The following is a 14,744-nucleotide window of genomic DNA, read 5'->3' as shown; positions in this document are numbered from 1 at the left end:
ATTAGCACAGCGTTGTTCTTACGGCCAGCTTCTGCTGTACATGTATTACTATTTGCCAGCTCAGTCAGTTACCTCACACTCATTTAATAATGAATATTTCTACAACAAAACAGTTGTAGTTATTATTTTAGTCAAACTTGCAGGAACTATTAGCAACATACTATTACGTATGTTATAGTATGGCCTCGAAAACACGCATTCCTACGTGTACGCTAAGCTTAGTAAGCGTCTTTAGGGGCTATTTCATCTGAGAATAAGTAGCTCTGTCTGTTTAGCACTCAAATGTTAAAAGCAACATGCATGATTAAAATAGTAAATATTAATACTTCGTAGTATTAAAACTATGCATATGTGCTCTGTGAACCACATGAATTTACTGATGTGAGCTACATAATTCAGTTTTAACCAATTTTAGCCGCCTTCGCTCCGCTCGACAGCCAATGATAAAGCTCAAAAACCTGAGCGTTTCGTGTGACGGACGGACAGACACCGTGCTAGCATTGATAGTTTAGGACTAGCCGGCCGCCGCCGCTACGCGGCGGAGCGGCATTCTTTGTTGGAGATGAGGTGGCCGCAAATTTAAGTGCTTCGTGGTGTCACGTGTTTTGTGAGCGTCGTTCACCCCAGTACGTCGTGGTTTCGTGTACTTAGCCACTTACCTTTCCATAGTCTCATGTGGCCCCGTCCAATATTGCGGTTTGGTACGTTTTGGTTATCCCGTAGTACAGGTTGGATGTATGTTCTTAAATGGTCTGCGATGTTCCGAGCTCCTCCTGGCTTCGTAGTTCCCTGCACACCCGTGCTTAGTGGTTATGGGCTCTCTCTCGCTTGGGTTCATGCTCATTAGTACGGTTTTTTCGTAGCTGCTAACTTTTCTCTGTTCTCAAACGTTTACGTGGGTTGCACCGGTTTCGTGGTATATAGTCTTCCGTGGGCGTTGGCCTCCCATCGCCAGTACTCTAGAGTAAGGGTACTATTCCGTGGATTGGTGCCTCCACGCAGTCGTGTTGTTCCGTCGCTTGTGCATCGTGATCTCCTGATGAAGTGTCATCGACCGCGGTATCACGCTATCATGGCTGGTCCGCCATCCGTGCAATCGTGTTTATATGTACTACTGTCCTCTGTGGCTCGGTAAGCTCAGGTTCTACACTGATATGGTGCTCCGTGACTCGGTGATTTCGCGTGGCTGCGTGTTCTTCGATGGTTTAGTGGCTAACCCACCGTCCATGCTGTCGTGTTATCTCTGGTGTCGGGGCTGGTCTGTCGTCTGTGTAATCGTTAGCTACCGTAGTGTCGCGCTCCGTGGATCGGTGAGCTCCTGTTCTGCCCGGGCATCGTGCTCCAAAGATTGATGATTTTTAATTTCCCGTGTTCGGCCTCCCACGGGCTCAGGTTTGGTCGGCTGACTGTGCTCCATGTTCTTCCGTGGTGTTGTTGGAGAATTGTTTCTGTGCACTCTCACCGTTACATGCTCTACCGTGGCTTCGAACGTGCGTGCTCTTTCGGAGTCCGTGCTTTTCAACTTGTTGGGGTGTCATTATTTCAATGGCCTCCCGTCATCCGTACGCTCCCGTCATGCTCTAGTCCTTCCAAATTTTAAAATTAGCGTGCTCGTCTGTAATTCGAGCATTTCAAATTCGCAAGGTGCTTCATTGATTTAGTCCTATTTCAACGTTCATGACATTCCGTTCTTCGTGTCGCCCCCTCTATCCCATCGTGTATTTAGCCTGTCTCGGTGCTCCTCCGTGTTTCGTGTTCTTAATTAATCACGTGCCTCCGCGCTAATTCAATCACAAACAGTGCTTACAGTGCATTGCATATACGCTACGTATCGTATTGGAAAAGTGCGCACGTTCTCTAGGGGTCGCACACTACGCTCATATACAAAGGAAAACGTTTAATTTTTCGCGGCGACGGAGTAGTGTGTGTGTGGGTAAAGGGAACTTACTATAGTAGCTTTTTAAAAGCTGTCAGTCGTTAATATTAATAAAAATTGTATATTTGTATATAACGAAAATTAATAGCTACATGTACTACTACAACAAAAGAATGCAAGCAAAAAAATGACAAACTAAAACAAAGTTCTATCAAAGCAATCTTGTAAGAAAAAAGAATAAAAACGTACTACGAATCTTAAAAAGATCATATTTGCTAGCTTTAAGTACTTAAATGACTATGTAAGATGAAATGTGCGTCACCAGGTCCTATAAATTCAATTACCAGCTCATAAGAGCATTTAATACGTGTGTGCACGTCGGCGAAGCCTGCCAATGCAAACTAATCCGAAGACAGGCAGCGGTTGAAAATGAGAACAAAATGAAATTTAAGCGGTGCTTTTAAGTACGATGTGTAGACCACATACAGTGTGTATACAACACAATGTCGATTTTAGCTTATGGAGGCCGACTTCGCTGCGCTCGGCAGCTTTTTAGCGAATCGAGGACATGTGCATCAATTGACATACTTGCTATGTTGTCACTGGTTAATACTCAATTTTATAAATATTACGGTTGGCTATAATTAGTCATGGTGCCACTTGGCAGATGTGCAGTGGTAGGTGCGAGATTAGGGGTGATCCTAAGTCTATGGTAGCGCCACTCAGTAATATTACGTGACGCTCGAGCAACTTACAGTGTTGATGTACAGTCTCAGTGCTGGTGGTCGTTTTTGTCGTGACCAGGACAGGTCCTCGTGCATAGGTCGCACGATTAATTAGGGTGAGCGGCGTACCTAAATTATATTTGTTTGGTGTGGATACAGTGCATATAGCCAAGCTGTGCAATGTGCTTTCAAATGTGTATCACAACGGGACTGACGTATCGACAGCCATGTCCTGTCCACAATCTCTTTTTTTACCTTTGGTATCAATCTTAACGAGAAGCCCGTTCACTTGTTACTAAAACCGGTACTAGCATTTAATGTAAAGACCCAACGACAGCATATGAGGGTGTGGTATTCTCAGATATTTAAGCTGAAATAATATATTACGAATATCCAAACTGACGATCTTGTCCCCGTATCTACCGCTCAAAATAAAACGTCTACAGCGTATTTCTTTGATCACATAGGCTAATAAATTACTTTGACATACGGTATGGGGTACTGGATTTTTGTACTAGTAGCTGAAATTACGGCAGTATAGGGAATAATTTATTTCAAAATGATGTTGAAAATCAATTTTTGGATTGCATGGTTTGCCCTGTCGAGAACTTTACTACGGCCAAGTCCTCTGCCAAGTTCACCAAGTGGGGTAGACGATTGGTAAATGTGATGGCTTGATAGATAGCGTTCTTCAATCTTCAGCAGACGACTACGATGGCAATGACGCTATTTTGGGAACTTCCGAGGATGCGCTCTCGAAACAGATATTCATTAAGTGGATACACGGCAGCTCCAGCCCCCACAAACGCTAACCTCAAGCGTGGTTGTGCTATTAACTCCACCAGAACCAGCTAGGCTGTTACGACACAGCTTGCAACCGAGAAGGTCACATCACGACTACTTGTCCTGTTGGATTCGATAGCGATCCCAAACCCCAAAACATGTTGGACATAATGTCCGTATTCATGCCCTGTCGAATGTGGTCTCGAGAGCTATCCGAAATCCCGACGGTATCACTTCCAGGTGGGAAAAAATCCACGGATTTTTATAAAATTATCATCTTTAGCGAGAGGACAATTTAAATTCTTTGAAGTTGCCGATGAAGTCACACTCCACGCGCCGGAATGGCGTGACGCGCGTGTTGACTCGTTCGTGGACGACAGTGGCGGAGTACCGTGGCCACAAGCCGAAAATGCTTGAAGACGACATTCGAGTGGCCGTCAGCAAGTCGAACCTCATGTTGAACGATATTCCAACCGCAAAGGACAATTGCATGGGTGAATTATGTTATTCCTTGTATATGAATCACATATAACTTTGTGCAAGCAATTTAATATCGTCATCACTTGGTCTCAACTCGTATCGAGTGCTGCAGTAAGGTCTAGACCCCTCTCGTCGACCAAGGAACCCACAACATCCCCAACGTGGATACATTTCGGGCCTTACACGTTACCTCCTTATTCTTAACGCGAACCTTATACGTTAAGGATTTTTATACTCGTGTTTTGTAACGGCTCCCACAAAGTTCAAGTCAACTGGGTACAAGGTGATATATCCAAGCTTCTTGTTGGAAGTGCATATATGAGTCGCGTAGAAAGGGCGTCCGTATTTAAAATTAGAGGAGATAGACACGCGTGTCATATTTCATATAAATAATGACAGGCGAATGCCTAACGCCGCTCAAACGGTTTTAGTTCAAGATTTGCCTGACAAGAATCACGCACACAGCCATGGCATTCCGCGCTCGCTGGTGTGAGCTGAAGAAACCAGAATGTACCTCGAAGAGACCAACTGGTCCCTCAGTCAACTTCACGTACCTAAATTTGGGAAGACCAAGAAGGACAAGCGCGGTGTCGACTATTTCTATGGCGAAAACGAGCTGATGCTCTATTTTGACGAGATCGATCGAGGTAGGACTAAAATATTGCTCTCCCACGCTTTACTTCGAATTGACACGTTTTGATGTCGTAGCGGAACTTAAAGCTGCTGCGGAAGCCAGCAAAGAAAGTGATTCGCCACAAAACCCAGCCCCAGCTGAAGGTATGTGAGGCGCCTTGTATATACACGTTATTCTTGACACTAATCGTGCATTTTTGGAATAGCTTGTAGCCCTACAACGCAGGTCATCGAACAACCACATGATACTCCAGTAACGCCACGGCGTGCAAGCCCGCGCCCGATGTTTGTGCCCGTTATAAATGGTGATGCAACTTGGGCAGTGTCTCCTCATTCCATGACCTTTGAAGAAACTGCTTCTGACGACGAGGAAGCTTTCGCAGGTGAGTGTACCTGACATGTATATACATGCCATCAGCTCTTCGTATTGAGTATGGCTCTACTATCTTGTAGGCCGGCGCAATCTCGACACCGCCTTTGACGAAACTGAAGATGACAGTGTCTTGTCAAAAGCCAGCGACGATCGACGTGATGACTTTGATATTTAAGGGAGCAGTCGTGTCAATGAGGCCGATGCACCACGTGTTGAAGGTGCTGATATGTTGTATCATGTACATACACGATAATGCTTGCCACTAACGTGTCTCTTGTGGATCAATGTCAACCAAATAAAGGAAGCCTCTCTTGAATTTGCAGCCCTTGAGTCAGATGCCTGAGTAGATGACGGAGAAGACGACAATACGTCTAAGCATGACCTGAGCGCTGTAGGCGTGGCGCCTTCTGTCCTTCCTGAGCGGAGATTTGATGATAGCTTCATATCGGCCCTTGGTAATTTGGCATATCTCTCGTCCGGAACAGTGTCGAATGATTTTTTGAAAGGGATGTCGGCAACGGGCTGGTCGAATGAAGTGACGCACACACCGTACAGTCACCGGATGTAGCCATACGAAACATGACCGGCAGGTTCAATGCAAGACGACTATTCGAATCTGTAGAGCGCCAATCGCTAAGGTTTTACGAGCTACCGCAACACCTTCTGAAGCTTTCTTTTTGCACAGCCTGAACAATGGGAATCAATTGCTGCTGAGGCGAATGAATACTTTGAAGACAAGCTTGACGAACTCAGGAATAGACAGCATGCAAAGCAAGTGGTGCGAGAGCGGAAACATCCCGAGTGTATAAGCAAGTCGCAAGAAAGGATCCGAGAAGACGTGCTGAAAGCACCGTCCATCGCCGCTAGAGATCTGTGTGTATTTTAGGTCTCTTGATCGCTCAATCAATAATCCAAAACAAGGAAAAGCTGGCAAACCACTGGAAAACGACCGATGAAGGGGCCATTCCCCGCGGTTGCTTTGGGCACTTCATGACTCGCGCTCTCTTCATGCATGTGTCGCGTAACCTTCAATTCAGCAGTAACATCGACAAGCATGCCTCCTCTGATCGTGCTTGCAAGTTACGGCCGGTAATAACAGCACTACAACGCGTTTTGCTGCTGGCTACACGGCCTCTGCCATCATAGCCTTCAATGAAGCAATGCTACCGTCGAGATCTACTTTCAACCGAATCCGTGTCTTCATGAAGAACAAGCCCCACTAAATCATTCATGATCTGCTACGCTGAGTCGGCATACTTCATCCGATAAGTATCCAGCGTGTCTTCGGATGCGCCCACTTTTGTTTTGACGGCTCAGTTATCGTATCGTGTATGGTCCGAGCTAACATGAGCGCAATGCTGTATGCAGTAGTTTCGAAGTCTACTGTGGTAAGAAGGAACGAGTTGCAGACATCAGCTCAACCGACGAGATGACAGGTGGACTGCAACCAGCGCAACGTTTTCGGGCTCGAAGCTCCGTCAGATGAAACGAGGTAACTCGCCATCATAGACAATTACTACTCGTCTGTGGCGCTGCCTATGGAGTTACTGATAATTGGATTCTATTTTATTGGTACCGTGCGCTCCGACCGACTAGAACTGGGTGCAGAGATATTCCCGAAGAAGGAAAAGGGTGGGAAGAGGCCTACTAAAATCCCCAAGAATCGACCTGCTAGCATTGAACGAGGGACGCTCATCACAGCAGATGCACTTCACGCTCCGAACATGATGTGTTTGCGTATCCATATTATGCTGAGCATGGGTGGCAGCATGAAAATGGACCGCGTTGTGCGTCGCGACAAGTTGACTGAAGAAAAGCAAGAATTGGTGTGCCCTCGAGTCATCAAAGACTATCAGACGTTCATGGGGGGACGACGGACATAATTAGCTAAGGCTACAAAGGTAAAGTGCTCGTATCGTGTCTATACAGCCTACCTTGATTTCTAATCGTGTATGTACTTCTTACCGATACTCGCTGCAGCTTTGCATCAAATACAAGAAGTACTACAGGTCTTGTTTATTTGGACTCATCGATCTTGCAATTATCAACCCATTTATTTTGCACAACGCTGCTCGTGCTGCTGCCAACCTTCCTAAGATGAACCACGTTTTTAAATAAGTTGCGCCTGGAGCTGTGTCAACTGCGTGAGGAGGACTGAGATAGTCTACGCAGCAGCGAATGTTATAAGCGACACCTTCTAAAAGTGCGGGTAATACTGTCCGACGGCAAATCGCGCATCGATCGCAGCTAAATGACGAGTGGTGCGCTGGTAACAACAACCAGGGGAGGAAGCGACGAACTCGCGCGTGCAAAGGTTGTTCGATACTCAAAGGCACTGATGGAGCTTGCGATGGTGACAGATCCGTGTACTGCAGTAAATGTAAGCTTCCGTCAAAGAAGCCTCTTGCATGGCGCGTTTTTCTCTGTGAGAAAGCACGACATATATTAAATGGGCAGGTGGTGAGTTGCTTTGACATTTTGCACAGTGCTTGGCGAAATGGGACTTTGGCGCCTGCATCAAGTGGTGCGAAAAAGCGAGCGACTTGCGCGCGTGCACCTGCGAAGAAACACTCGAGTGAGGAGGATGCTGGATAAGAAGCTTAGAGGAATGGTGAAGAGGAAGCAGAGGGCAGCGAGGAATCACGTGACAAATCCGGGGCCGGCTCCGGCCGTCCGAAGCGACCCCGTCTGCTGCTAAAGCTGTGATGACGGCTTGAGTAACTGATAGCGCCCGTCTATTTTGATTTAGAGGAACTATTACAGAATGTCACGCAATACATCCTTATTGCAGCTGCTGTAAGTACTAGCATTATGCACTCTCTCACTCGATTTTGCACTTTGACGCCATGACTCTACTACACACCAGGCTCGACTATATCGAGCGACCTACATGAGAGCAGTATAAACGTGTATCGTTGGTCGCTTCAACGATGTCCATACCCGATAGCGAATGATACCTCCTCCGGGGAGAGTACGTTCAGCTTGCGCTAATCCACTATACACGACTGCAAAATGTATAGACTTTTGTGTGGGAGCCCTTACCCCATACATACGTTAGATCAGATAGGGTTTAGGGAAATGAGGGGGGGGGCGGAAAATTTTTGAGCTCAAGGAGCTAGCCGTCTTGCTCCGCTAATTGCGAATCTAATTTTATACCAAGTGTGATAGCTGCGCCGACCATTGATCAGCATATTCTGGGTGCATTTTCGTAATCGATGCCCAATTTTTATAGCCAAAATCACCAATTTGAAGAAAAACAATAAAAAGCACGTTTCCCTCTCATGCTCCGATTGAACCAAGTCTATTAAAAACCCACTTCCATCGAGCTCTTTATATCTCTGAGTACATATGGTACTTTTTGTTCGCCGAGATTCTTATTGTTTGCTGAGATTCTCTCTTAAACTGAGAATCTCCGTCATCGCGTGGTGGTCTTTTGTTAAAGGTGAGGATATGGGCCCCGTGTTTTGACGGGGCGCCGTGTATCAGCAGTGGTCCATGTACAGGTACCGGTACCGGTAGCTGGAAAGCCGCACGTACTGGTTCAAAATAAATCGGATAAAATTTATTTAGCTTATTTAATGTTTTTTTTAAGTGGAGCTTTTTTGTTGTTGACCACAAATTTGCTCTTTCGTCCGACGTCACAAAAGCCGGACCAAATGAGATTTCAAAAAGATGACTACGCACGGCAACAGCAAGGGACTCGACGAGCTCGGCCATGAGGTGCTCTGGAGCTCCCGCGGACAGCAGGTCATGATGCAGTGGGAGAAGGAATACATGGAGCTATGCGTTGAAGGGCTCGCTATTCAGCCGACGGACCGTGTACTGGAAATCGGCTTCGGTTTGGCTTATTCGGCGACTCACATCCAACGGTTCCGACCCAAAAGCCACACCATCATCGAATGCGATGAGGAGACGCTGCAACGTGCTCGCCAGTTTGCAATAAGCCACAGTGGAGTTGAAATTGTAGCTGGGACGTGGCAGCAGCAGCTCCCGATGCTGAGCCAGTTTGACTGCGTTTTCTTCGACGATTACCCGCTTCCAGAGCTTGAATTTGGAGGCCCTGATAGAGTACTCGGTGGACAGCGGTGAGTTGACAGACTACAAGCATATGATGTAGGGATGATATGTGGCACTGAGGGGTCTGCTATTATATTGCTGGTAGGTCACGGTGGCACGATTTCTTGGATGTTGCTCTGAAGCACTGTACGACTGGTGCAAGGATCACAGGATATCTAGCACGAAAACTGGATTTGCAACGCTCCGGGTGTCAAGTTACAGTATCGAGAGTACAAGTTGATGTTCCTGGACATTGCAAATATTTTCCACACAAAACTGCGCTCGTACCGGTGATCACTGTAGTGGATCCGATTGCAGCTGCGAGCCTGGAACCTGCTGGAATAGATGCGCTATTGACAACACCGCGCTCGTCCGAGAAGTTTCAGCGTGCATTCGAGTGTGCAAGTAGCTCTGAGCGAGGACTTCATTCAGCAGGGTTTCTACGAGAGCGAGAACAGATAACTGAGGTTCGGAATTTCTTGTTGGCTCATGAGCTCGGTGCGCTTCCGTACGAGCAGCGAGACGATAATGATCGCACAGGTGAAAATGATCGGCCTTTAGATGAAAGCAATCCATCCGGAGAGAATGAAAATGAAGAAGGATCAATTCACTACAACGACGAGAAGTCGCGACGGGAATTTTTGCGCACACTGAGGGGAAAGGCTGTTGCTTCAAAAGCTAAAACAACGTTTGGATGATGACAATGCTGCAGATGAAACCTGGTTGGACATTTTACTTGCCGAGCAGAAGTTTTTCCTCGTCTAAAATAATAATGGCTGACACTCAAGCGCTAACCTACAGTTTTTTGAAAGCTTTTTTTTTTTAAGAAGAGAGAAATCTCTTCACCACTATGTGCAGACCTATATGCATAGTAATGAATAGCTTTGAGCAGGAGGGAAGGCGGCGGTCCAGAAATTGCTGTAAAGGCCAGCAGTCTAAGATTTCGTGAAGACTGATCGTTAAATGACCGCTCAGATTCGCTGTTTGTCCGATCAAACGCCGAATTGTAAACCACGATTGATGAGTTTTGAGACGGTCTAATTAAAACTGTACCGCCTCACCTGAGGGTGGCCAGCCCACAAAAACTACCAAGCAACCCAGATCCGATTTCGGCACCTTCGACCTCGAATCTGCAGTTTTGCAAATCCTCGCTACACAGGTTACACTTGTACGCCCCGACTGAGTCTCGAGCCCAGGCTCATTTATGGTCTGTAGCACCAATCCTTTTGATATCTCCACGTCATGAGATTTGGTGGCCTCAGATTCTCTAGCAGCATTAGCGCTAGCCAACTGAATCCCGAGCAAACCTCGTCCCATATTTTGCTACAAATTGAGATGGCATCTGGTCATGTTTAGGAGTGCATGTATTATAGTCAGGTTGACTGTCAACCTGTTGCCGACCGTGTTGGCCATCATCCTAATAATGACTGGCACAAGAGCGCCCATCGACGTCCGTCAGGTCCCTTGTTGTCGATCCGTTTGCGAACACAAGATTCGCCGTTGCGCCGGAACAGTAAGATTCGAATCTAATTTTGATACGGAACCAGTGTGATAATGTCGTTATGTCTGGGCGATGGCGTTCACAACCGACACGAATCTGGCGCAGTATTGAGACGGTCACCGCATGCCCTGCACAGCAAGAGCGCCTCGTCAAACGACTTGTAGTTTCGGCGGCTCGGTTAATCCCGTTAACGGCAATTCATTCTTCGTTTTGCGAAGCTAACAAGAATGACCAGGCTACTGCTGGTACTGACCCTCGCGCTTGCGTTGGTCTTTTGTGCACTTACGTGTGCGCAATCCTTCACATTTAGCAGAAATGTATCAGCAGTACCAACAGCAACAGTGACCACTGCCAACTTCACGGCGAACGAGAGCAGGACAATCTCCAACAGAGCAGAAATAACCTTCAGGTCAGCCTTCGATGATGATGAGGACAGCGACGATGAGTCCGAGGATAGCCTAGACGACAACTCCACCGACAGCGATTCTTCAGACAGCTATGACGACAGTGATTCCTCTCTAGCCACGTTCTCTTTTAGCAACGCCTTGAACGCCACCAGCACCATCAAGTCCACTTACAAGAACTGGGTAGGCTCCGCTCTTGGCACGGCAAAAGACACAGCATGCTATCGTGAGGCTCACATTGCCAAGACGTGTCCGCAAGGATTCGACGCCAAGCTTGGGACGTGCTGGGCGCAGTGTCCGTTTGCTTACCCCGTCGAGTGTGGCATGGAGTGCATCCGACAAAACGACGACTGCGCACTTGATATCATCAGCAAAGTCTCTTCCGTGGGTCAGGCGGCCTTTTCCCTAGCTGCGTATAACGTGTACGGACAGTTCAAGTTAATGGCAAAAGGCATGCAGATTGCATTCAAATGCGCCAAAGAGATGATGGGATTGGCGAAAGCGATGTCCAAGTACACGCGAGCCGTCGAAGTGTCAGACCCGCAGACTGCTCAAGACCAGTTGCTGACGATCTTGTACCAGACAGACAACGTAGTGTTCGACATTCCAATCACAATTATGTCGTGTCTGGGAATCAAAGTAGAAGATGCATTCAAGTTCTCGGACAGACTTGTGAACACGATTGAGCTTGTCGTGAAAGATGTTATTGCCAACGGAGCCCTTATTGTTTCCAGTTGGAGTGCATTCACAAATTTTATGAAGAATATCACGTTGGGCGAGACGATCGATTCGCTGGACAAGTCGGAGATTACGTCTTTGGAGTCGGCCCTGGAATCCGACTCAACCTGCGGATACGACATGAAGCGATTGCTTGATCGAACGTGGATGACCGTAGCAGAACTGCGTCGACAGAACCCGAGAATCTCCGAGGACGATATCCGTGTTGCTATGAGCAAGTCGAACCTCGTGCTGTACGATATTCCGACTGTGACGAACAACTGCATGCAGGAGCTACTTGACGAGTCCGACGAGGCCACAGCCTATACGACGCGGGACACTCTGCGCAAAGGATTTGGGGGTATTGTAGACGACTTGATCAGCTCAGGAACGAGTAGTAACGGCACACTTCTTACTGCGGGACAATACGCGTACAAGATCGCTGACAAGGCAGCAACGTTCTATGCTGTTTGGGACAAAACGAACATCGGTGGAGCGATCTCCGAGTTTTTCCAGACCATCTGTGGCCCTACAGAGTATGTCGGTGAAATTGATGATGGTAGTGCGAAAGACGCGCTGGGTCTAAAGACTGTCAAGGCGGCTTTCAATAACAGCGCTGGCAACTGGACGAAGAAGGGTGACGGCTCTGTCATCATTACGTTCAAGAGTGTCGACACAAAGGATGTGACTGTGAATATCAAGTCTGGAGGTAACAAGATCGATGAAGTGTCCGTCGCGGCGGGTAAAACTGTGACGTGGAGATCAAATGTGACGGTTTTGGGCGGCAAGACGTTGTTTTTTGACCGCTGGCGCCCGGGCTTCCTAGGTCTCCCTGGTACGGGCGGTGGCTCACTGCTACTGTGGGTGCCTCGATCAACACAAGGCGGCAATCTGCGGCTTACCGCAATGCTCAATGTGAGCTGAGTTTAGTTTTAGAGTTTAGAGGAGAGAGATTTCCATTATTGTTTAGTGTAGTGAGTACCTCTGGTGTGAAGAAATCGTTTAAGTTATGCTAAAAGTGAATAGATAATAAGTCCTACTATTTATGCAGCGAGTACATGTACATGCATGACCTGAAATGTGTACTTGTAAGGAGATCGAGAAAAATTCTCGATCTCCCGTTTTGGCTCATTTATGGGAGTTGAGCACTTTCTTCAACGAAGTAATATTTAAGTTGTCTTAAAAAAGTTAATGTCTTGCATTTTTAGATTTGTTTTACAGGTTTTTTTAAGAAACCTATAAAACAAATTTAAAAATGATGCAAAAGCCTAAACTTTAAAAAAGCATCGTCGATTTTTGCATTATTACAGTTTTTTTTTTTCAACTTTGACTCAACTTAAGAAATTGATAGGCGAGGCCTCCATAAGATTCAGAGTGGATGTAACGCAGTTCAAACGATATTTTCTTGACGTGATTTGAATTAAATAAACGGAATGATTCTCAACACCACTGCTGAGCTCACAAGGCGACACTCCAGCGATTGACTTATATCCCAACGTCTGCAAGCAGGGGCTTATGGATGAATATCATCATTTCTCCGACCATACTTGAATAACATATTAGTATTAATGGCCAATCAGAAAGGATAGCCCGTATTTGGACGAATCATACATCGACTGTGCCAATATTTTGACTAATCAAAGCACGGTAGGGTCAGTATAGGTCGATAAGAGGCAGCTCCGACATATCGGGTCGGAGGCCCCTCTTGTGTTATTGATATCGGCATACAAACCTCCACTCATTAGCATATTTTGCGAATAGCACGCGAGCTCCGACCCATCCGACGCAAGATGAGTCTGAGCGACCTCGCACCGACAAACACGAAGCGCGCACGGGATGGCGCGGCACGCATGTTCAAAGCGTTTCTTGAGGAAGAAGGGGTGACATGGGAGTACCTAGAGGTGTGCATGAAGCGCGACAACGCTCCCCGCGTTTTGGAGGCCGTGGTGGACAAGTTTGGAATGCATCTCGCTTTCAAGGAAGGACGGAAGGGCAGCCTGTTGGCACTCAGTCATGCAGTACTACCGACAGGCAAAGAGCTGGTTGCTCGATCAGTTCCCACAGCATCGAGAGGCTGTCGGCAAGGTTCTCCTGAAGAAGGGTCAAGTGCTGGAGCGCTATTGCATGAAGCGAGAGTCAGGCAATTTTGTGAAGAAGGCACCTGCATGCACGAAGAAAGCACTCAAGCAGATGATGGTGTACCTCTATTCAAATGGTGTAACAGCTTCGGACTACCAAGACGCGGCGCTGCTGTGCTTGCTCTGGTTTCTGTTTGGCCGAGCCTCTGACATCTCGCTACTCCGGAAGGTGAACTTATCCATCGGTTCGGGGGGGAATATTTTTCCTGAGGCTGATCCGTGTCAAGACGTCCGAAGAACAAGGTCTCTCTCTTTTTCCCGACGACGACTTCGCCACGTGTCCGCTGCTAGCTATCGCTGTGGCTCTTGCAACTCAATCGGCACCGGCGGCTGCGCTGCTAAACCACCTCCCTGAGCAACAAGTGGCGACCGAAGCTTCCCTAACTCCGGCAGCACCACTGATCGATCTGATCGATAACCCAGAAGCTGTCGCTCCACTCAACTCCACCACAGATGAGAACAAGCCGCTTGACGACACTACTGGAATCCACGGCTACGTGAATCGCGTCTTGACGAGAATAATGCCTGAAGCTGGTGTTGTCCAGCGCTTGACGTCACATTCGTTTAGACGCGGTGGCGCACAACATGCGAATAGTGTTGGCATGTGTGTGCAGTGGATCTTCGATAGAGGCGCGTGGAACATGACGGCAACCAACAAGGCCTTCGCATACGTCTTCAACACCCCAGCTGAAGATCACAAGGTGGCTCGTGTTTTGAGTAATCGAGGACCAGATGACTCCGTCGCTTTGCTGTCACTTGATGTATTCGACTCTCATACCCGGCAAAGTATTCGCTTGGTCTCTTCAGCTTTATTCACGTCTTCGTCCGGAATGGAATCAGAGCAGTACAACGTTAACGCGGCTGTACACGACACTCTCATGGCTTACCTTCTGCGGCACTATCCGTCACTGAAGACTCTATCGACGTCCGGTCTTGTAATTCAGAGCTTGGAAGCTTGTGTCGAGGATAAAGGCTTCGCTGTAAATCATCTGCTTGCTTGGTCGGCGTACCTCAGTAGCAACCCAAGTACTGCTGGGAGACTCTAAAAGCAAATTTGC

The 14,744-nt window shown here is 47.3% G+C and overlaps 1 protein-coding gene across 1 annotated transcript; it reads left to right on the top strand.

Moving 5' to 3' along the window:
* Positions 1 to 10,654: 10,654 nt before the first annotated feature.
* On the top strand, positions 10,655 to 12,472 carry PITG_04827 (uncharacterized protein; the record flags this gene model as incomplete). The annotated part of the gene is made up of 2 exons (XM_002905485.1): positions 10,655 to 10,768; positions 10,874 to 12,472. 2 exons carry the CDS (start codon positions 10,655 to 10,657, stop codon positions 12,470 to 12,472), a joined length of 1,713 nt encoding a protein of 570 aa, XP_002905531.1.
* Between the last annotated feature and the right edge of the window lie 2,272 nt (positions 12,473 to 14,744).

This window comes from Phytophthora infestans, genomic scaffold, assembly GCF_000142945.1.
Source record: "Phytophthora infestans T30-4 supercont1.6 genomic scaffold, whole genome shotgun sequence".
Classification (NCBI taxonomy): Eukaryota; Oomycota; class Peronosporomycetes; order Peronosporales; family Peronosporaceae; genus Phytophthora; species Phytophthora infestans.
This window is presented reverse-complemented; position numbering and strand designations above follow the sequence as displayed.